Below are 24,569 nucleotides of genomic sequence, written 5' to 3'. Positions count from 1 at the left end.
AGCGATAAAAAAGCGATTAAAAAAAACCTGACAGAAGAAGAATAAAAAAGGGAGGAAAGGCCCCCCAGCATGGCTACTCTTTCTAATTTTGAATCCCCATTCGATCCAGACATCGGTCTTGATTCACGCCGGTCCCTCGAGATGCTACGTGTGTTTTTTTTCCTGTGACGAAACGCCGGGAAACATTCGCGCGCGACAAGACTGAAAGACAGCTAGGGAAAGAAAATGTTCGAGTGGGTGGCTCGACATAACACGTGCGTACGCGTGTGACGCGTGCTGCGTTCAAGTTCCGTACGTTTACGCTCGTGCGTGTTTCGAGCGAAACGTAGTCGAACCGACAGTTTCTCTGGCGTTTACGTAACTAGGCAGGGCGTGTTCCTCCTGATAAATTCCATAGCGATAGGAACGCGCCATAATTGTAGGTCGGAATCAAGAGATCGATCGAGTAATGGATCGAATAGAAGAACTATATGAAGATTTAAGGATCGATAGGGGTAAATAGAAATTACGTATACCCTCGAGTATTGGGGCTCCTGCTGGTTTTGTTAGAAATGTAATGTCACATGGAGATTGCCAGGAAAATGATTAATCGATCAAAATTTTCTTTTCGTGCAAAGTATGTAATAAAGTTGGCAGAAGTTGTTTGCAAAAAGATAATGAATTAACACATTACTATGGAAATTTTTTCGCACTAAATATTTCTGAGTGTATATATATGTATACATGTATGGATAATAAGGCTTCACTGAAAGTTTAATTAAGTTGCCTTAAATGGGAGCAATTTTTTTATATTTGTAATAGTCATTGAAAATTGTAGTATTTGAAACGAGGTGGTAAAAGTTGCTTAAAAATGATTTAGGTTATGATATATTCAGGTTTTATATGTATATATTTAAAAGTTTGCAAATACGAAGATGGAAGTAGATGCCGATGGCAAAATACGTTTTCCATCGGTATTGATAGCCCGTAAAAATGCTGTTCTCATGCTTCTTAACGTTATTTGACGTCTGGTAACTACGATCTGACAAATATCATGTTGCGGTTGCGGTTGAGTTTGCAGAATGAAGTATAATGTGATATTTTCCGTGGAATTTCTGTGTAAATCGTATTGTAACTTATGAAAGTAATATTGAAGTGGAATTTTCTGAGTGAATCCCGATACAATGCTGTATAATTGCTTACTATGTGTTAAATGTAATATATATTTTATTTTATTGTTACAAATCATTTGAGATGCGGGAATATTATCGCGATGTTTAGCGTTGTATTATCTAAATCTTATTGCTTGTCATTGGTTTGATTTCTCTTACTTATAATGAATATTTTTAAATTTATTTCTGATAAAAAAGAACGATGTGAAAACAAAGTGTATACATCGAGGGAAATTCAAGCTCCACATGCAGATACATTTTAGTTGATCCACAAGGAATCAGGTTTCTCAATTGAACGTGTCCTCCAATATAATTCCAGTTTCATCGACCATAAACCAGTTTTAAATCGAGTACGTGGGAGAGAACTTTTCGTGACGCGAAATGCTCGTTTCGCGCACCCAAATGTCCCTTGCTGAAAATACCATTGATTTTTAACTTCTTATGCAAATTCTTTTATTTTAATTAAACGATCTGTCGATACTATAAACATCGGTTTTGTGAAGTTTATTATATCGCTCGAATTTTTTACCACGCAAAATAATCGAAGTACATATTGTACGAATGAAATATGTTATTATGTTAAAAATAATGAAATTCATGCTTAACTGGAGCTCATTGGAGTAAACATTCATTCATTTCGTTATAACAGATATGTATTCGAAGTTTATGATCAGTTAAAAAAAGATTAACCTATAAATTTCATAAAATCATATTGAATATAGAATTCATGTATATTGCCGCTGTAGTCAACAGAATATTGATTCTTGATTTTTTTCGATGCAGTCGTAATAATTGAATCAGTATAATATTCCATTCGATAATTGTATAATAACTTTTATATTTTATAAATAAGTGTAAGTGTTGCATTAGATTTGGTAGCGAAATATCGATTGGGTATAAATTAATGAAATAAGAGATCCATTACACTCGAAAGTTAGATTAAGTTACGATTTTATCTTTATCTATACGTTCAATTAACTAGAATTAACTCAGGAACATAAAATTGAATTTCGATCGAACTAAGCCCTAAATCCAATCAACGTGGCAAACGTTCATACAGATCCAGAATTTCTTAAATTGAAGAAATAGAGTCGTATAACATCTTTTTCTCTTTCTTATCGTTAGCATCGTTAGATTCTTCGTTATCTTTCAATCAATAAACGCGACGCAACGCGCATAAAAACATAGAGTTTCAAACGAAGCAAAAAGTTATAAAAAGAAGAGAAAAAACAAAGAAGCGATTATAATTCCTTCATCACTTTCTGAATCATCGAAGCAGAAAATTTGTCCGCGTAGGTTATGAATAACTAATAATCCATCGTCGCACGCGAACGCTTCATGTAAATACCTGTGCACAATGTATGGTTCGATCAATTTTCTCGCAAGCATTAATTGCCCATAAAATACCTTTATTAATTTCACAGCCGGTTTGGAATGACACGTGTAACTGCAGGAAAATGATTAAACCCTTGCATGGCTTAGATCCGTCGATTTTATCCGCTTTGTTTTGTTCGCATTTCGTTCGATTTTATATCGACACGTAATTGATTGGTTCTCCTTTGTTATCTTTATTCCTTGCCTATCTACCATATATAATCGTTTTGTATCGTTAAACGATGCTACATTTGCACAATAAAATTGTTAGCTACGCGCGCGGTTCAACATTTCAATATTTGTAAGCCAGCTGTTTAATTGAAATTGTAATCGTTAGTAGATCTTGTTATCCTTTAAAAAAAAAAAGATGGAATATTATAGAGACTGGTGTTCGGTAGTTTTCGAGATATTAAAACTTGGAGTTTCTACTAGGGATAACAGCAATTTTATGCACTGGGATTTATCTTTCTCTGAGTAAATTTCAATATAAAAGCTTCGTTTTATGAGATTAGATTGCAACTCATAAGAGTTGTATGTTCTGTACTCGTAGAATGTCTACGTAGATCGTATTAAAATTGGTTAATCAATTTTTATAGCGATTGGTGCAACTGTGAATTTTCGATAAAAACGAGCGAAAGGGGAAAATCGAATTTTTTTGTGAACAGAATGGCGAAATTCATCAACGATGTTTGAAGTTACAATAAATTCTAGAACTACCAACGACTGAAATATAAAAACTTACGGCAAAAAAGAAAAAAATGAAAGATATATAAGAATTGTCCATACATTTTACAAAAAATTATATTAAATCCCCAAACATCATAAATTCAATAATTAATATAGATCTATAAAATTTAGAATTGATCATTTTGTCCATTTTGATCGTCCAATGGGTGTCTCAAAGCTGTGTGTTACTTTCTTTGTTAGAACGTAGGGTGATTACACGCATGGCCAGCTATTGCGCGATCGTAATATTAATTTCGATCGCAAAAGGGGATTGCCGCTTTTCTTATCAGTTCGAACGATGATTTTTTATTTACCGTCCCCTATCAGTGAGCCGTCCTGTTTTCTAAAACTTGTTTCTGTTGCCTTTCAACTTTTTTCTCTTTTTCTTTCGTACCTTGGCCAGATCGTTCGACCGTACGCTAAACATTTATGCTCACTATGGTAGTTGCATGGTGTCTGTTCCAATTAGCTGTATCGACCGATAGAGAAACAGAGAGATAGTGTGTCAGGTGAAACGCTAAACTGGGTATTTATTAGAAGCGAAGACTAAATGTGAACAGGTGTTGTCCTGTATGCTCAGATTTGCTCCTGTGTCCATATCGTTACTGTATACCATAGTGTATAGAATGGTTAGATGGATGTAAGTATTTAGATGGCCTATGTAAGAGACACGAGAAAAGCGAGACTGTTTCACAACACTTTGAGAGGAAGAACATGTTAACATTGTAATGCGTTGTCAAGGTTTCGCGTGGAAAATCCAGGCTGTAATTGTGCGAGTTCTTCTTCGTAATTTCCTGTATCAGAGATTTAGAAAAGGAATCACAATAATTGTACAGTTCATTAATTTTCTTAATCTTAATCTACGTTGAATACAAAAGTGTTCTAATTTTATTTGATTCGATAATAGGGAAGATCCTATCGTTTGATATAATTCTATATTTACCGCATAATAGTAATCGTGGAATTTGAGAATAGGATTTTAAATATAGCCGATACTGGAATATCGGTTCGAAATCCCGATATAAAAAAAGGAGTCTATGATTTTTTCGGGGCTACAGATAGGAAACAGACGCGAAAGCAGTTAACTTCAGACAGAAGTTACAAAACAATCTATAAAACAGGCATTTTTATGAGACTATATACTGTATACGATAATGCAAACTGGGATAAATTTTTATAGTGTTTGATTTTTGTTCTATATTCGGTGTGTCATAGATCTCTGTCTGTGCCTTTGATCTGAATTTATGTGGATTCCTTAGCTGTATCCTTCGGTGTTTAAACTGTATGAAACTATGATTACGAGGCTGAATTGTTGCTAGATTCGAAGGTAATGTTTATTAATTCTACGTTATTATCCTTTGCGATTGCTGGCTTCCATTTGATAATTAAGTATGAGGTAATTCAAGTATAGTTACGCGATGTACATAATTATGCTATGGGGTAAAGACATAAATGAAAAATTTCAAAGTAGCAAGCAGGAAGTAATAATAACGTAGTTACGTAGTATATAGTAATAATCTGACCTCCCCGGTGAATTATATTATTTATAAAATTGTTTTCGTTGTTTTCGATGATATAGGAGCTGTTAATTAAAAATTAGACGTTCTAGAAAAAAAAAAGATAATATGCTACAATTCTTTTATTTGATGTGTTTATATGCAAGGAGAATCGTATTTCCACCTTAGGAAACTCATAGGAGCTGTATCCAAAAATCATAAATGTCCAACTCATGGTCTAAGATTTTGAGTATTTAGTTCATTGATATTTAAAATGTAGTACAATTAAAAAATTCGATACATTAGCAACAAATTCACTGCCACTATAAAAATTGCGTAACAAATTCTGACACGGAGAATTTCGAAATCGCTTGGGCAACGCTTTTAAAACGCTTTAGCAAAGTGCGCCTACAAAAAATTATTCTAGAATTTCAGTTTTTCTATTTTTAAAACGTAAAGCGAAGATAAAATATACCTAGGCAACTTCGAATTATTGACCTTTCAAAACTAGAGCAAGCCGCAAATTAATATCTGGAATTCGAAGCAGCGCCTCTCTCGCCGCTCCGAATCTGCGCCGGTTAGAAACGTCCTCCGCTTTCGCGATTCGTTATTCAGAGGAAAAGGACATTCTCTCCACGTCGCGTCGGTTCACCGGCCCATAAATAGCTCGCGGAGCAGAAGTGTAACACTTCCTATTCCTATCGGTATCGCGATTCTAGACATAGTTTCATCCGAGGCAGAACGTGCTCGTTACCGTGTCTCGAAGCAACTTCAACACGACTGCAGCAGTTCCGAAATGAGATCTTCGTCTTTCTCTCTTTCTCTTCTTCTCTTTCTCTCTCTCTCTCTCCAGCGTGTTCTCATAAATCATCGCCGATGAAAATACTTAGAGTGAAAGACAAGAGCGCCAACGGCGGAAGCGTGGTTAAACGTCGCGGCTATTACTGGTGTGCGGGTGGAATTACGTTACCCTTGTCTTTTATTAGCTGGCTGCGGTTCCCTTTCTTCCCGCTCGAGCCTCCCGCGGGATGACTAACGTCTATGCCCGTTACCCTGGCACAAAGCCAGAACGTTTCCCCGAGGAACGAATAGATTTTACTCGAGGTTCGTCCTCCTCTGTCTTGGCACAACCTTGGCCAAGCCAGGTACTCCTGTCATTGCCACGTGAAGAGACAACTTCTCTACGAGAACGTTGCTTCCTTCCAGCTCTTCTTCATCCGCGAGTTCTGATAAGAGATACGCTAGGTACCGAGAAATGAATTCTCATTCTGGATGGATGTGGAGATTCAAGATGTATGATAGCGAGATGAATATTCGATTACACTACGCGGGAAAATTTATGTTATTTTAACTATGTACAGTAACTACAAAAAGTATTGGCATATACCTGTATTTTCCAATGAAGCATTTTTCTAATCAAGTTTTACATTTCATTTTTTCTGTTTGTAGTCATATGAAAGTGTTACTAAACGATTTAATATACCTGGCCGTAATTAATTGATATGCTATAACAAATATACGGAGTTTCTTTAAGTGGTCTTTTGTTCGTTGAGTATCTCTTGCTCTGTAAGACAAAATCTCGATAATTCAAAGACTTGTTCCCTTGAAATTCGAGTTAGCAAAGATCGGCTGTAACATCCATTTCACATTTAGAATCTGCACGGTGAGCGACTCGAAAATTTCACTCGATGACGAACGATAAATATCTGTAGCAAGCCAGACAGATTACAGTCATGGTTCCAATTCCACAATGTAACCAGATTCGATCGCTAATTGCCGCGATAATTTATAGAACTTACTCCCGCGATATTATTAATCGCCTGTCACGTAGTGTCTCCGCGGTGTGTCGAGAATGTCGCGGGAAGGATTTATAGCGAGCACGACGAAAACGCGAGTGGAAAGCGGCCTTTAGTCGTGCCACGAGAGCTGTTCGTAAAATTCTAATCTCGCATTATCTGCTACGTACGTTCTCTTTGCATATTTCGCCGTGGCCGCATTTATGCTTCCCCGAGAACGTTGGGGAAAGTCCGACGTAACGAATCACCATGGCGAATTCAGCGTAGCGCTCGCGCCTGTCTGTCGATGAATTTACGCTGACGTTATCTTCACCTATGCCCGTTTTCTTTTTTTCGTCGTTTTCGTTCCTTTCTTTTCTACGTTGTTGTTTGCACGAAATTGTAAAAGCTTCGTTCTATCGTACATGGCTGAAACACTTGGGTAAATGGAGATAGAACGTGGAAAATTTACACCACAGCGACGTTGAGAACGTATCTCGTTTCTGAGCCTCGCTGGGGATGGTCTCCAAGTGTTTTGAAAGATCGGTGAAATTGTACAGTGGTTCGCAATAATTTGTACAATTAGAGAAATATTTAATGAATATATTATGTGTGTTGTACAAAACATTTTGAAATTTTATCAACAGTTTAACGAGACTCGACTATCATGATGTTACATATAGGTAGAATTTGGAACAAATCTGGAATCACGATGATGTGAATTGAATGTATACAACATATTATTATGAAAAATGTAATGGGTTTGTCTGCCAGTAAACATAATCGATATCTAATAGAATAAAATATTTCTTCAGATCGTATTTTAATATAACATTAAGCGAATTGGATAAACGTGATAATTTTATTTTAATTTTAATTATATATAATCGTGTTTGTACAGATTCGTTATGTAATTGTTTAAATGGAAGCTGAAATCACATTTCCATATGGTTCGATAGATTTTTTTTATTTATCGTCGATATTATCCTCGTGCGCAAAGTGTTCACGTGTTTCAATCTTATCGCATTTTGCAGTTATTTATATCAATAAAATCGCGGCATGTTCTTTCTCAACATGATATCAGTTTTATTATTCTACTCCTCACTTATCTTTCATTGCCAATTGTTATAACATATTGTATAATATATACAGGAAATAAGTGTCTCTTTTTTCCTTATCTGTTATCGTTTACAAAAGAAGGATAAAATTGTTGTTCGTAACAATTCGTAATGAGCCAACTTTGTACCTAATCTGCGAGTATTGTAACAAAGTAGGAAATGTGAAGTAACGCGATAAGCTTTAAACATTTAAATTTATTTTCTTTTTTTCATGTATGTTTTCATTGCATACCTACACATGTTTGAAATAAATTATTAGACACATGTGACTCGAGTATTTAATTACTGTAATAATTTACTTACTTGTGATTTTAAATAATTGTATATCAGAAGCTAAGATATCGAAGTCAATCTATTTAAAATTTTGTTTATCAAACAAATACATTTCTTTTAAATTGTTCATATCATAATTATAATACATAGATATTTTCTAAATTAGAATGTTATGTAGATATTACGGACATTCGAATTATAGATAATAGAATAGCGGCTTGTTATTATTTCGCCGATTTTAGATATCTGTTTTATAATTAGAACTAGTCTTTGCTCGTAAAAGATAAAGTAATTTCATTAAAATACTAAGGATGTCTGTAAGTTTTTAAAAGAATTATCTGTTGTATCATCGTTTGCGTTGCAAAGGGACCTTTAAACTTAATCTTCTCTTCTTTCTGTATCATTAGATTCTGTAAGAAGGGTTTATGTCGTAAGAAGTTTTTCACTGAAAGAAATAATGACAGTCGTCACCTTTGATACCCTGAATACACTCGTAGTTCCAACATGTATTTCGATCTCATATAGTTCTAGTTATCATACTAAAAGCGATAACTTCAGTCGTTCCTACAAAATGTTGTGTTTAACAATTTTATGTATGTATATATCATTTTCGAGACACGAGATATTTAGGTTAATATAAAATAGAAATAGACAAAAAGATTACTGATTTGCATAGACATTTTTAATTTCAATTTGTAACGTAGAAACTAATGATTGCTACACATAGGATGATCGATATCAAGAAAATAATATTCTACGGACCATCAGATACAATGGAACGTTTTGTAGCATTCCATTACCAATTATTCTTTTTTAACAAACTATATTTAATATTCATAACTAAGCTGATAATCGATTGAATTTCAACAGACCCATAAGCATTGCTATCATGTCATATTATTTCCATTCGTAATAAATGATCTCAGGCTAATCGAACTTATCATCTAACCATTGAATCCTTTCATTCGCACGAAACCAGTCTAATCGCCAAGAAACAACAGTAACCGGCTGTTACAATCCGCTCTGTTCGATCCATTTGTCCGCCAGCAAATCCACCAGTCGTGGGAGTGACATAATGCTCGGGTGCTGTTGGATTAACTTGTCTCTCCGAAGAGAAAGTACGCTTTTCCGCTCTGTTCTCCTCACTCTTACCTTTTCCAATTCTTCTCGATTGCACCGTCTTGGAATTTTGCAATAATTCGTTGCACGACTCGCGTCTGATTCTTATAAAACATAACGAAAGAAAAGGGAAAATAGATTACTGAGCTATATTACAGATGCTGAACAAAGACTAGAGAAGAGAGACACGATAAATCACAATTCAAGTATTTTGGAGAAATAATTTGAAAGTTGAAGATATTTTCAGCCTATTCCACATGAAAATAATCTATTCGTCTGATTTTGAGATTACATTTTTATCTTTGTCATTCTCCTAAACGCTGAATTAAGTTAAATTAACATGAAAATTCAAACTAATATTAGTTTCTTAGAAAAAATTCTGGTTATTTTCAAACAGTTTGTATATTCCAAACTATCAGATTAGTCCCTTCAGTTTCGTTTTAATCACCAAGTGGTATAAAGATTAGAAAATTAACAAAAACGGACTTGTCATATTCCTTTCGTATCTTTAAGTAGTAAATGTGATCGTTAACCAAATATTTTTTAATGGAATTCCGTATATCTATGAAATATATTATACACGTATAACGTATACAATATGGATCTGAAACTTCTCTATGGCAAGTGTTCAAATACTTTCGTGAGCCAACGTATACGTATAGACGGAGACTTTCCTTTTTCTTTCTTCCCTTGGTTTTCCCCATGTAACAATACGACGGCATAGTCGCGAATCGTCTGCTTCTCATCGAACTCTTCTCATCGAACGCGTGTTCCGGATGTGCTGGAACAAAGTGCCACGATCCCATCCCACTGGTTCATCGGCCGAATTATTAAGCCTATTCGTGAGCTAATCGACCGGACCAGAGTTCATCCAGCAGCCCGCCCATATGTCAAAATACAGAGATACATAAGTTGTTACTAAATCGTGCCACCAACTGACTAATTAAACGAAGCTCTTATGAAACTGATAGTACATATCGGTATGTATCTCGCGACACCACCAACATTATCGTTCCGTTTTGACCCCGATTTGACGATATTTGGATCCCTGACTCTTCTTATCGATTCGTTCTTTCTTTGTCCACTTTGCTGTGCATCGTATCTACAATAACTATAGTTTCTGGAAAAAAATGGGCAACAACCCTGAGCTTCCTCGACGAAAGATTGGAAAATAAAGATCGATTTATGAAATAGCTACAAATTTTCAAAGTTACCATTTTTAAATACACTGTGAACCCAGATCCTATCCGGAGCGTTTATGGTAAAAGATTATATCGGTTTCTGATATGTTTATAAATCTCCGAAATTAGTATTTTTAAGTACTCTGTAAACGTAAGTTCCATTGGAAATCTTTTATGGTGACAAATGACAGTGATTTATAGAATAATTGAAAATCCCCCAAATCAATATTCTGAAATGTGCTCACAATGGGAGGTGGGTGGTATTTATTTGAGAAATCAATTATCGTTTATTGGAATTTGTTTGTAATTTGTAGTTTTATTGCCTCGTACATGATACCGGATGATAATTTTCTTACATGCAATCAGAACACAAATGGTACAACGAGTAATGCAAACGAAAATCGATCCCAATATCTACCACCCACGCAATCATCTATCTGAGTGTAACCTTTGCTTCGATAACCCTATGTTACACACGCATTTTCTTATAAACAGATCGAGGTATGTAAGCAACTTTAATTGTTTACACGTTTAAGATTATCGACTGTTTACATTTAATATTTATGTAGTTATAGAAAAACACAGTGCAATACATTTAATTTCAACATTTTCATCCATCACAAACATCCACTTACGAGCATTCATCTTTGTGTCAATATGTCAAGAGAAAAATTTCCGCTCGATAAGATGCCTGGCTATTATTATTTTTGTTTCAACTGTCAAAGCTTGACAACTTGATTCGTGGAAGTTGAACTTTGTATTGGGAAATATTTGCTCTCTATTTGACGAAGATCTGTCGGTACATATTACCTTGGATTAAAAGAGCAAGTGCGTTTTGCAAACGTATGCATATCGATTACGTGATATGGTAAGCCTTCGGTGTTAAACGCTATTTGACTTTGACCCACTTATCGTTTCATAGTTTGACGATGACATTAAATTAATTATCGGCATGCTATATCGACTGTTTAGACGTTAAAAACTTCGATTACGAACGTGCACAACCGCCCTCTAACATCCGAAAATAAGTGGTGCTCGAATCTTCGAATTCCTCGAATTTGTTTCTTGGCGCCACGCTCAAAATGCTTCGCCATGAAATGAATGAATAATGTTGAAAATGGAAATTGTGTCCGTTTTTTCGTCGGCGGTGGATACCTGCAGCCGATCGGATTTCGTTTGTTTGTGGAAACGAAACCGACGCGGAACGATCGGGAGAGAATCACGCACGGCGTGTTGCATAATAAATGTGCGCATAATCGAGCTCTGAACTAAATTCGTATTATTGGTTTACCGAAATGAACGATATTATTAAGAAAAGGATATTGAGGAAATTAATTTGAAATAGAAACTTTATCATAGAAAATTATTGATTCTTCAACCATTTAGTTATGGAAACAAATTATTTTTTTTTTACTAGGATTTACTTAGATTTATTTTTTAATAGAACGTCGTCCATGGTTATGGCTTACTATTAAAAAAGGGTTGAAACGGCCCCATGAATCGTGATAATGCTTTCGTCAAATTCTGGAATTTTGTTGGATAAAATTGTAACAGCATCGTCATAAGATTGTGTTTTTTATTTTTGGAAAAGATAAAGGGGAACAGAATTTATTTATAACTCTTCATTTTCCACGATGATTGTCCACTTTTCTACTATTTCGATCCTCTTCTTTTTTAAATCTCTTCTACCTTTTGTCGAGGTTTTAAAATACGTTATTTATGAGAAAATCTGGAATTGTAGCATCAAGATGTGTGCACGTATTATATAATGCAATATAAACATATTTATATATTTTATAACGTTATAATAAATCATAGATACTATAAACCACTTTTATCGTGTATAGGAAATTTGATCGAAGCTTTACGACGTGTTCAGAGTTTAAAACAAAAATAAACACTATAAAATATCATGTCAGTCTCAAGGTAGTGGCATAAAGTTTTATATCATGAGACATTTTTGAAATTCAGGGCCAGACTCTTTCATTGCAACAATGAACTTCAAATCGAATTTTATGAATTTTAATTTCATTTCAAGTTTAATATTATTAAATAAATAACATATGTGACCGTAAGACGATTAATTCTTACATTCATTTAATATATTATTTTATTCAACCAATCGCTGTTCGAGGGGCGTTTGCAAAAATAGAAACTGGCAACGAAAATTCAAATATCACGATTATTCCAATATATATGTACATCATCGTATATGATAAATGTAGTTGTATTACATGTGTTGGTCGCGAACTAGGTTGGGGTTCCCCTTAGAAAATCTTACAGTTTCATGGATTTTATAAAGGAGGAAATATGATACTTTGAAGACACGTAAATAACGTATAAAGTTCATAACTTATTCTCTGTATAAAGATCGTTTCTACTGAATTGCAAAAAAATCCATAATTTTATAACAAGTAAAAAAAAATATTTTGAAATGAAAATAGATAAAAAGATAAACATCTGTTACAGTATATTATAATCATAGAATAGAATCGAGAAATAATTTATTTACAAATGAATAAGATTGTATCACATGCAAAAATACAGTGAACAAATAAATCTTTAAAATACATAAAATTTCATGATACTAGTCTCGTTTGATTAAAAGATAGAAGAAGAAGGGAAAAGAAGGGAAAAACTGAATTGATCTCCGGAACTACGGGGGCTGATGTCCCTTGCTTCCACCATTATCTCTACAGCGCTGTGATTGCTATTAGGCCTAGTATTCTGCATCATGTTGCGTTACGCTGTGATAGATACACGTCCACTTTAAGTGCGACTTGCTGTAACATTATGCTATGATACGTTTTACCTGTATTACCAACGTAAAAATAATCATGGTATTGCTAAATAAATAATTACAGGATGTTGGGATGTTCGTAGCGAAGCTATTTCCTTCTAATAGGACTATTTTTTGCTCATTGTCATGGATAATGTGCCGGTATTTTACAAATTGAGTGAATTTTATGTATCCCTAGCGTGATTTTAAGCGACCGTTACTCCACTTAAACAGCTGTTGTAATTTTCACGCGAGCAATTAGCTTTCTACTCTGTTACGGTAGTCTTTTAACTCGAATTTGCCAACGAGCAGAAATTGAATCGGCTTTTGGGTTAAGAAACTGTGCGAATTGTATTTTTGAAGATTAAGGTTGAAATTTGGAATTACCTTAAATCTGACAGTCTGAAATTTGAAGTTGAGGTAACTTTCATTTGTTGTAGACAATATGTTCGATCAAACTCGAACACTGAATTATTTGCAGTAATATCGCCGAGGAAATTATTCCATAAAATGTTCGAATAATGAAACAAAAAACGGACAAAGATATCTAACATTTTTTCGTCACGTCTTATCCAAATCGCACATATCACTAAAATTACTTTCTAAAATAACTGTTCTGCAATAAAAACGCGGATTAAACCTTGCGAACCAAACTTTAACAATTAGTGATAAGCTTGTTTGCTTGAAATTAAAGACTCTTAGCAACAGTTCGAAGAAAAGAGAAAAGGAAAGATCTTGTTCCAAATAACGTTTACTTTTTTATTCTTTTTGCAGATCTTTGGAAGTGTTCGAGCAATATGGCGTAAAACATTCGGAGCTATTGAAAGCTCAAAGAACAGCCGGTGGTTCTGGATTAGGTGGTCCTTTGAGACATGAGAACTCCATACTCTTATGGCTCCAATGTGATATGGTAAGTGTTTCATTACGTAATAATTAATAACTCAGAGGAATTATGTTTCACCCTTAAATGCATCTGGACAATTTAATTGAAAATTTAATTTAAATTATATTTTCTACGTATTTTATAACTTTTTTTACAAGAATACAAAAGCTATACATTTTTTATTCTCTGTAATAGGTAGCAGTTTAATGGATAAATAGACAAATAAATTATTTTTGTATAATTTTTTGATATGTAAGTAATTTTAAAGTGTTTTCTTATATCTAGAAAAATCATGCATTTAAGGTTTAAGATTTACGATTGAATTATTTTTTAAAGAAAAAATTCAGTTGCAGGAGGGTGTATCTATAATTATCTAAATCAAATTTTAATATCGTTTATGTTTCATTACGTTCATTTTTGTGCCAATTTAAATCCTACGATTTAGATCTAATCTCGTCAAAAATCAACATTAGTCGAAATTACATTTTTTATCATTAAACTCTGATTTAATAATAAAATTTTATGCTTCCTTCGATTCGTTACCCTTTTGAAAATCATGGGAAGAGAGGGAAGATGTGAACCGGCCGTTTTCAAGGCTGCACGGAGCGATCGTACCAAGTTTCATAACATTGTGCTATTTGATAAACGATAAATTTTATCGGTTGACCATTAAGCTTCGACGTGCCGTTAACGCGCGCGGTCCAGCTATAGATAATTCGTCCATTGAGTTTTCGTTCGTTATGAGATTAAATTGTCGTGACGCTTGGAACTACAATCGCGCGCTTGCTCTCTTTCCTTCGATAATTCATCAATTTTATCTCGAAAGACAATAATGCGTGATTTAAGTAGCCGTGGGATTTTACGCCAGAAAACCGTCAGGAGGAAAATCAAAAAATAAGATTGATCGAAGTTTAGAAAAATCATATCTGGAGACAAAAGATGATTTTATATCTTTTTTTAACTCCAAAATTCTTTACGGTTTGTCTACGTGTAAATTAGGTAAATTCGTATATTTCCTACTGGGTTGAATATCACGTGGTTGGTTTTAAATATTAGTATGTTATGTATGTATTTTATTATTTATTATTATTATGGTAGCATAAATTACTATATTATAATATAGAAAACATAGAATGATATTCGTGTAAGTATTAAAAATAGTACAATAATCGGTTCTTTATCTTATAAATATAAATGTACTTTTTTATATATTTTACTTTGTTTGAATTTCGTTGTTAGATTTTGTTCTACATATTTTGTTGCAAGATTGTCGCACTGTGAATTTATATCATTATAATATAAATAAAGCGATATCCGGTTGTACTGAAAATTTAATCATCATTGAATGGGAACTGCGGTAGCTGATAACTTAAGCCTCAAATGACGTATTGGAGGTCATGTCTGAATTAAAAATAATTGTAGTACGTTCCTATAACATCGTTTATGTTTCTTGATAAACGATAAATTTTATCAGGTTTCCCGGTACTTTAGTATTTGGTTAACAGTTTTGTTAGGCACATCAAACGCACCATCGGCTGCGTTATCGTTAATACCTCATTCCGTCTTTCAAATACAAATATCGTAATTGAAGAATTTTGAACCTGTGTAACTGATGCGATAGCTAGATGTGTTAATTTTTAACTGTTCAAAAATCTTTCTCGCCGAAGATTTAATCCTAATTTTTTAACGCGTAATTGTTCATTGTAATTTAAATTGTAATTCATTTCAGTAATGCTCGAATTTTTGAATTTGATATTAGGAAGAATTTTTAAATCTCAGACAGAACGTGGAACGTCACTCGTGAGAATTTAATAATTTTTATTAAATCGTCAGTGCGAAATTTTTTGTTTCTGTATCTCTCTCTTTTTCTTTTTCTTTTTTATTTGAGTGTATTTTCGTTTGAGATAGCGAAAGACCATGAACGTAATAGATTTATTGCGTGCGCTGACATTTCAGACAGTATCGCGTGTGTCTTCGGCTTAACTTTAGTGATTTGTAAAGTTTTCAATGTGGCTGGCGTTTGCAATCAAGCTTTTTTTTTTACATAAAATAGCAGGGTTTAGAAATGATATCCTGGGCGTCGGGTTTATTACATCGTTTCCTTGGAACTATTTGTATTATACCTAGGAGAAAAATTGCCAGATTGGTGAATACTTTTCCTAGAATCAATTTTTGCGTACGCGGTTATAGCCTTTCTAGCCTAGGACTTATCTTGAGCACGTAATTTATTCCGAAAAATTACAAAACACGAGGGAAACGACATTTTCTCTAATAAAATCAATCTTCGCGACTTGAAACATGCTCAAAACTTTTTGATAAAACTTTCCCCGTAGCAATGTGCCTTATAGCGTATATATGTACAGTGCCGGATTTTTATTCGTTCTTTTATTAATTTCTTTTTACTCTTAAATTCACTAAGTATGCAATGTCACAAATATTCCGATCACCATTTTTCTATCATTTCATCAGTCTTCTTAAAATTCATTTCTGTTGAAGATCAAATTATTAATTAAAAAAATAGACAATTGAAAAACGGTGTAGTGTTCTGTTTAAAAGACTGGTAGAGAATAATATGCTTGCTTATTAGAAATCGTTAATTAAAAAGCGGCAGAATCTATGAAACGATCCAATACTATCACAAAATTCATAAAACGAGACGATGATTTATCACGTACATGTACAAAAGTTTCTATGTACATATATAATAATAGATGCTAACCTTTAATTCCATCTGATAGTTCAAATTTCTTTTCTATAGATATTTCACTTTTCAATAAATCGGTCGGGGAGTAGCTTTTCGAGGTCTCAATCCAGCCTCGTTACACGGAAACTGTCTGCGGTTACATAACTATCTGCTCGCGGTGGCGACTGTCACGGGGTTAAAATTTGCAGAATTCATTGACACGAATAGCTGAGCGTTAGAAACTGGCGTATTCCAGATACCATTGCGGTGTCCGTACTGTGATTTCTAAATCGGAAGTCTATCCATCGGCCTTGCGTACTGCAGTCGTAACACAGCAGTTCGTTTAATAATTTCTTTTGACCGGGGAGCAAGAGATAGGAGAAGGAGAGGAGAGAGAAAGAGAGAGGGAGAGGGAGAGAGATTGGAGCAAATCAGAACTTTCCCTGAAGGGGTCGTTGAGTAACACATCTAGATAGACGTGTGCGAATAGGTGAAAAATTGAGTAATAATCGTTGCACTCCTGTTTCACTTGCGCTATCGTTACTAGTCTCGAATGGGTTAGTACCTGTGGAATGTCGTTTTTAAAGACAAAACTCTGGCGCGTAGTTTTTTCAGTGCAGCATATATTTAATTAAAATAACTTCTTTGTGATTCTGTGCACTTTGTGAATGATTACTTGGTTTCGTTATTTCAGATTTGTAAGAATTATTGGTTCTAGATTTCAATAATTCTTGCAATGGAGCTGTTACAACTTTTTTATTTATAGTATTTTTTTAAATACTTTGTTTGCCCCATCTAAATTTATGTTCCCAGTAACTTCGGCAGTATTTTCCCCAAATTAAATTTCATTCAATAGAATTATACAAACATTCTGATCTTTTATACAGATCTACAATGGGATTCTCATGTTTTTATTTTAAATCTACTGCACACGTTATTAAATATACATCAAATCTGATCATTTCCATTCGGCCATTCTGATTCTTTGGAAACGCCGAGGGAATGTGTTTCGGTATGAGAAAGACCTTGGTTTTGTTTTAACGTTGCTCTATTTTTTCTTCTTCTTTCTTTCTTTTTCATTTTTATGGATTGCTCGTAGTCGTAGATTTTATGTTGCGAAGTTTTATAAAGTCCTACCCGTGTCCATGTACTTCGAGATTTTATGTTCGCCAAAGTTTATTCGTTCCGCGATAGATTCCGGTTTTATTATTTGCAGATTTTAAATGTGCGTTAGAAATGAGACGAAAATGAATTTGATTACATATTAAGCATCAAGTAGAAAATTTCAAATGATTATCAAATATCAAGTAGCAGGAACACAAGCAACTGTGAATATCCAAAAATCAGATCCGATCAAATATCAATGTTTAGCTAAACATTTTTCAAACAATAACTTCCTCTTCTAAAATAACGTATTACAATAATAATCTTTTTCATAACATATACAGTCTATAAAATAATATTTTTAAAAGCAAATGAGAGAAAACGTCCCTCTAAGATCTCTGTTTTCACACCAGCAGCTGGCCGTTTTCTCTACATTGACGCGCATGAAATCAGAATAGGAATTCCGAGCGCTGCCTAGCCGGTACGAAGAAATCGTGAAGTTTTAAAGCAGAGAGATGTATCATTAGAGAAGTACGTCATACCGATTCCTTTCACCCCTTTCTACGCGGTTCATCTTCTTGGAGAAGCGTTCTACGAGAGGCTCTTCTCATTCGTTCTGGGGCAAAACGTCCGACTAAACTTTCCCTGAAAGAGACACGATCGTTAAGTAACGGCGCTTGACTAACGCCGCTCGTCCACGGATCGCTGAGCTGCGTTTAGCGAGCCAGCCGCGCTGGAATGCTGAATTTTTCTGTCCCGATCGAAAGACCTCTCTCCCTTCCATCAGCTATCCGCCATTCACATACAGCTTCGTTGCTGGGTGAGTGAGAGGCGATATCGATTTGCTTTTCCCGTTATTGACCTCGGTTGAGTCCGATAGGATTGCTGATCCAACCGTAAACCGTGTCATCCCGAAATTTCGCGTTTTCTGTGGATTAGATTAGATTTAGCCGAGATTTTTGCGAACCATCATTTTTCTTTTCCTGGTGAAAGGATGGATAGTCAAAGAAAATGATTATTTGCGATTGGGTTATTTTTGTCTTTCGATCTTACTGCGATAGTTAGGCACAGTTTTAATATTGGTAGACCGCGGTTGTATTTATGAGAAGCGTAATACTTATTCGTTCTAACATTTTAAGGATAAAAGAAATTTCTGTCTAGGTCTCATTTTTTACAATTTTATACGTGAAAATATGAAATTGCATTAGCGTTGAATTTTATAATATTTTAGCTTTCCTATAAAAGAGAGGGAAAGTGATATAAGTCGAGTCTTTCCCCTGTGAAAAATGGGATTACGGAATATCAAGCAACTATAAAAGCCACACAGCTACCTAACCTAGAATTTAAAAGAGAAGTTAAACTGACAGCTCGAAACTACAGTAAAGTATATTCGAATATTAAAAAAGTGAATTGTTTTTATTAAAGGACAAAGACATTAGAGCTTTGTGCCAAGTACAAATATAAATAACGGCAGATATGTTACACGTTGGTGTAAATATAGCTGTACAGAAACGTCGATAGAAATAGTACTCGTACAGACGAAGTTCCGTGTATTTTGTGTTGGTTTCGTGATAGTTGCTTGCTCACTTCGTACCAACGACGATCAATTACGTTCGTTCTCGAATGTGCGTCACTGGATCGGTTTCATAGGGTATCTTAGAGCATTTCGCGTTCGTCCGTTGTAGAAGGGTCGTTTGAAAATAAGGAGGGAAGTTTTATGTACGAGGGACATATTTATGACATCTCTGTCTGCTGTTGAAATTAAAGATTTCTCAACGAAACTTGTCGGCTCCCTATAGCGTGGATAATATGAACATGCGTGAAGAACGCGTAAAACACGTAACTGAATTTATCGTGAAAAAAAGAAAAGAGAAAAAAAAGGAAAAAACCGCGAATCGAAGAAACGGTTAATTCAGCATAGTTCCTTCGAAGAATTTTTTTCTTTTACGTGTCGAGATTGATAACCTGTTCCGATTTGAAAGGGTTAAGGGAAACGTATATCAGCTCGTGGGACGTTAATGGTTGGTATAATTGATTATCGAGACTCGCCGGTAAATTACTTTTTCGGATTTAAGAGGGGATTTAAGGAAGATATGTTTGCCCTTTGCGATTTGTGAATGGTTCGTGATTTAATTTATATAGCAGGGAACAAGAGACTTGGGCTAATTGTGATTGATCGCGATACGGGTATCGAAAAATAGAGCGAGCTTCTCTCGCTAATTCTTATGAAATTCTGCATAATTTAATTTCAAGCGAAACTACGTTTTACATAATTATAGCAGTTAATATTATCATAACGAAAAAGGAGAACTTATTAATATTCTAGAAGTTAACGTGAAATTTAGTTGAAAAAATTTTTACGAAAACTCAAAATAACGTATCACTGTTATTTATGCAGAGATAAAACACATATTACTTTTCAAAAATGTTAAGCTCTGAAATAATATATTGTATTTTATATCGAATATACTGTTTTCGATAATATGATCAGCTGTCTCGTAGAGTCAGTCACGGAAGCAATTTGTCGATGTGGATGAGTCTGCGTTGAGGAACAAGAGGGAAATGGGTCGGATTAAAATAAAAGCCTGACTAAGTCCACCCACGCTGATGGTCTAGCTATCGTATGGGATTCTCGAGAATTAGAGCGGACAGTTACATGTTACTCGAAATTCGCAGATGGAAAGCACGATTATTCGCAAATTGCGAGTGAATTCGTGAGGAACGCGAGAACATAAAATTTATTCAATTACAAAGAGAGAATGTAAAATATATTACTATTTGAATTATAGAAAAATTTCGATATTAGTTTTACAATAAAAGATATTCATTTACGCTATCTTTACTTTAATCTATTAACCAGACAATGTAATTGTATTAAAAAGAAGCTTTATCTTTATTTATGTTTATTCTATCATTGATCTTTTAATTGTGTTTTTAATTAAGAAATCGTGTAATTTCCTACCGTACCTGATCGCTCTACAACTTCGATCAGTTCCTTGCAGTACTACAATATGATGAAATTACATTTTCTTTAATATATTGTTGTTTAAATTTCTTATAAATCTTAAATAATTAAAAAAAGATAGTAAATAACATTTTTGTTATATAGAAGACTGTTTTCCGTTTATGTTTTACGAGAATCGCGTTGAACGTTTCAAATAATTTTAATGCATCTAGAAACGTTCATTTTCCAGCATAGCTTTGTCCAAGATTTGATATGTATTCGCTTCGGTGTACCGCTACGAACCACGAGTTTCCTTCCGCCGACGAAGGGGAAAGAGAGTGACGAGAGAGCGCGCTCTCTCACGCGTCTCTCCGCGAGAACGTTTTTGCACCTTCGCGAATCCCTCGACAACGGAGGATGAGAAAAGTGAACCAGTCTCGGTAGCTAATTCATGGAATAGATACTAATTATTACGGGAAGCATAAGTGCGTTTAAGTGTGTGTAAACGCGAGCTTCTGCGATTCTCAATGTATTTATTCCGTTCATTTTGTGGAACTTCCTTTGTCAAAAATGATTTTTATTGACAGATTAAAGTTAGCTTCACAATTTATAGCAAACGAAATAGAGAATATGCAATCGTCCATTAAGCCAGACGAATTTTCGATTTTAATATAACGCTGCATTTTTATATTAAAACGTTTGGCACGCCTTGTATCACTTTTACATGGTTTTCATTTCCTTCAAGCGAACTGTTTAAAATTGAACGAGTATTACGTTTAACAGGAATTTAATAAAAGAAAGAGACCATGTTTGAATCTGGTTGGATCGATTCGTGGAATTTACGCACTCGCGTGTAAATTATGCACTCGATAAAATGTAGCGTGTTCTATTTATGAAGAGATAAAAAGAACTCGTGTATTTTCTGGAGATTCCGCTGTAAAAGTTTTATCTTATCCTTTTAGTGGGATCGTCGATTAAATTTGTCAGAAGTATTTGCCGTTCGTCAATAACTTCCATGCTGTTATTGATAATTGTTTATTTACGGGATTATCGGCGATTTACATTCTATTTTTATTTTATTTTCCTACACGCGTACGTACGTTGCAACGTTGTGAGTTTGTGGTTTTTCACCGCAATTCTGCCTGTAGCTGTGGAAGTTCACGGTCGTGTTGCAACGCAGTAAACATTTTAATATTTCTTTATTACGATACAAACGCACTTACAAGGTTGTTCGTTTAGCAAAGTAGCCTTATAAACATTTTTCTATAGTTTTGTGTTGATCGAACGTCTTATTCATTATTAGATAAAAAATACGGCATCACCTGAACATTTCGAACGATACGTAATTTTATTATATTATTAATATAGATGTTATCAAAAAACATATTAAAATCGTACGTGAAATGATGGGTTTTTGAAAAGAAACGGTCAATTCCATAACCGTTTCAGATTAAAAATTCTGTTTTAATTAATCTATCCTTTAATATATTCATACTATAGACGCTAGTGAATTATATAAACTTTTATGCAATTTCATAATGTGTTTTCGAATTATTTTGCATAATGTGTATATAAGTGCTCTCTATTAGATGGAAGTTTCATGTTAATCATTTTTTATCGGATCCGTATCGTGATTAACGAATAGTTAGAATTATCATGAAAATTATTACTTTCTGAGAATGATTCTTGAATATTATGTGAAGAAAATAAGAAGAAAATTAATGGTGGTTAAATCCGAATAAATATTCTAAGAAGTTTCTCGCACTTAATTTCACAATCAGAAAACATTACATCTTATTAAAGTACTTGTTATATATTTTCTTTATCATAAGTGATCAAGGAAAATAGGAGAAAGATACTCGAACATACTCTAAACAAAAAGAATTCCATTTATAACTTTTTCTTTTTTCATATAATTCATCACATTTACCTCCACGAACGCCTGTCGAATAGAAGAAAAACTACAAACAATTTGTTTGTTCCGACAACAAATTATATCATATTCGTGCGCGTAACATGAATTTTTTCCTTGGTCGATACTTCTATTCGTACTTAGTATCGCCGCAATACCGCGGATTGTTATCGCAATACCCGGTACGCCATGGCGAGCTCGGTCTGATTTGAATCGTTCCAACTTCACTTTCTCGCCTTCCCTCCTTCTTTCGCCAGGTTACGCTTACCTAGCCGTACAATGAGCACGTGAATGTATCCGCGTTTTTACGTGGCGGTCGCGGAGGCGCGCACGCGTCCGTGTGTACGAGGCTTTACGAGCGACGTGGTTGCATCGTAGTACGCGACCGGCTGAATGCACCTCGTAGTAGTAGTAGCCTGCGTGCGTCGGCCGCGTTATTTTTATGAATGACTTGCCGGCAACGTAATCCAACGTGCAACTACGACGACGTACAGGGACGGATCTAGCCACGTTGCATTTTGTAGATACTGCCGTTTCTTTCATTTCTTTTACCGAAATGAAAATGAACTTATCGTCTTTCCCGTTTGCTAACACTTTTATATGTATTGCTCTTTGGAGCATTGTCTATTATTTTTTAGCTTAGGTTTATAGTTATAGTTTTTATCGGATGCGTTCTTCAGTTCTCATGACGCACGTCAAATACCATAGTGAATCAATAATTTAATTTACGCTATAAAAAGAAATATCTTTGCATTAGGAGGCTTACAATAACGACAACAATGTTAACGCGACAGAGTTCAAATTGAAAATTGGAAATTTTGTCACAAACTTTTCTGTTACGTTAAATTAGAAAAAAAAAACGGAAGAAATGATCCAACATTGTCTAATAAAACGTACCAACAGAGTTTCGTTTCCATGTTACAACCTACACCATCCATTAAAACATATTTATAGAAGCGTATCTGTTGTATAAGAAGGCGTGCAAAAATTCAAGGCTTCAAATTTCGAGTCTGATCGACGGTTTTTTTCTCTGTCGACTGGCATATAACTCCAGAAACGCGAATATCGAGTATCCACGATGATTCAACAGAACTGAACGATCTAAAAAGCAATTAACAATGGAATTTTCGTACATTATCAAGCCGGGGTAGCTTTCTGCGTATTTCATGTTTACTCATACAGATTGTAAGGAATCACGATAGAACATAGTGTTTACACGGGCACCGCCATTTATCGTCGTTCGAGTCCTTGTAAAATCGACGATCGCAAAAATATCCGATAATTCCGTTTCTTAAGATCTTCGTTCCGCTAGATCACCTGTTGACGACACAGTCTAGATTAAGTGCTCTTTTTTTGATATATAACTTGAAACAAGTCCTCGAATTAATTGATTCCACTTTTTCTTTGAGTTAATAGTGATTTCTCGTGAGTATGAAATTTGTTTTTTCGTTTTATAAGATGTTTATTATTCTGTAGGTATGTAGGTTAACAAGATCGTAAAGCGTTGGTATAAGCTTCACGGAGGCAGAAATGACGATAACAAAATCGATTTCTAGCAATGAAGCATTTTTCGTGTCAATATCGATAGTACGTGCAACGTCGTCGATTGATTTTTATCTGTGTAAATATTGACAATTTTTTTTTTTATTATTGAAATATGATTGCGTACTGTGAATCTTTAGAAATTTTAATAAGTTTTACTCAAAATGGTATTTTCATAAGTTAGTTATAAAATAAAATTATGTTAGAAATTAAAGCATTTTACATCAAATTATTACGCGAACAATCGTTTTAATTTAATTAAGGTTCGTGCGTCCTATCAATTGACTTACTTAACATCTATGCATCTTACAGAATAGTTCGTGACAAAGAGCAGTTAAAATATTATATTGTATCTCGTTGGAAGTTCATTGTGCTTAAGGTTACAAACTCATTCAGAGTTTAAATGCCATGACAATATTAATCGCTCTGTTTCCGTCTGGTACTAATTAAAATGATACTTTTTCCTGTTCAATTAATGAAGTCTTAAAATTACTTGGTTTACAAGTTTA

General features: G+C 34.4%; 1 protein-coding gene across 2 annotated transcripts in view; it reads left to right on the top strand.

Moving 5' to 3' along the window:
- The window catches only part of LOC100748987 (tRNA dimethylallyltransferase), a 116,906-nt gene that overhangs the window by 56,050 nt on the left and 36,287 nt on the right, over positions 1-24,569 (top strand). For both annotated transcript variants that reach the window (XM_003484995.4, XM_012387972.3), the window contains exon 4: positions 13,767-13,902. In XM_003484995.4, the coding sequence (XP_003485043.1) occupies positions 13,767-13,902 (136 nt within the window). The remainder of the gene's footprint in view (positions 1-13,766; positions 13,903-24,569) is intronic.

This window comes from Bombus impatiens, unplaced genomic scaffold (assembly GCF_000188095.3).
Source record: "Bombus impatiens unplaced genomic scaffold, BIMP_2.2 scf_0033, whole genome shotgun sequence".
Taxonomy (NCBI): Eukaryota; Metazoa; Arthropoda; class Insecta; order Hymenoptera; family Apidae; genus Bombus; species Bombus impatiens.
Note: the sequence above shows the minus strand (reverse complement) of the source record. Positions and strands in the feature narration are given on the sequence as shown.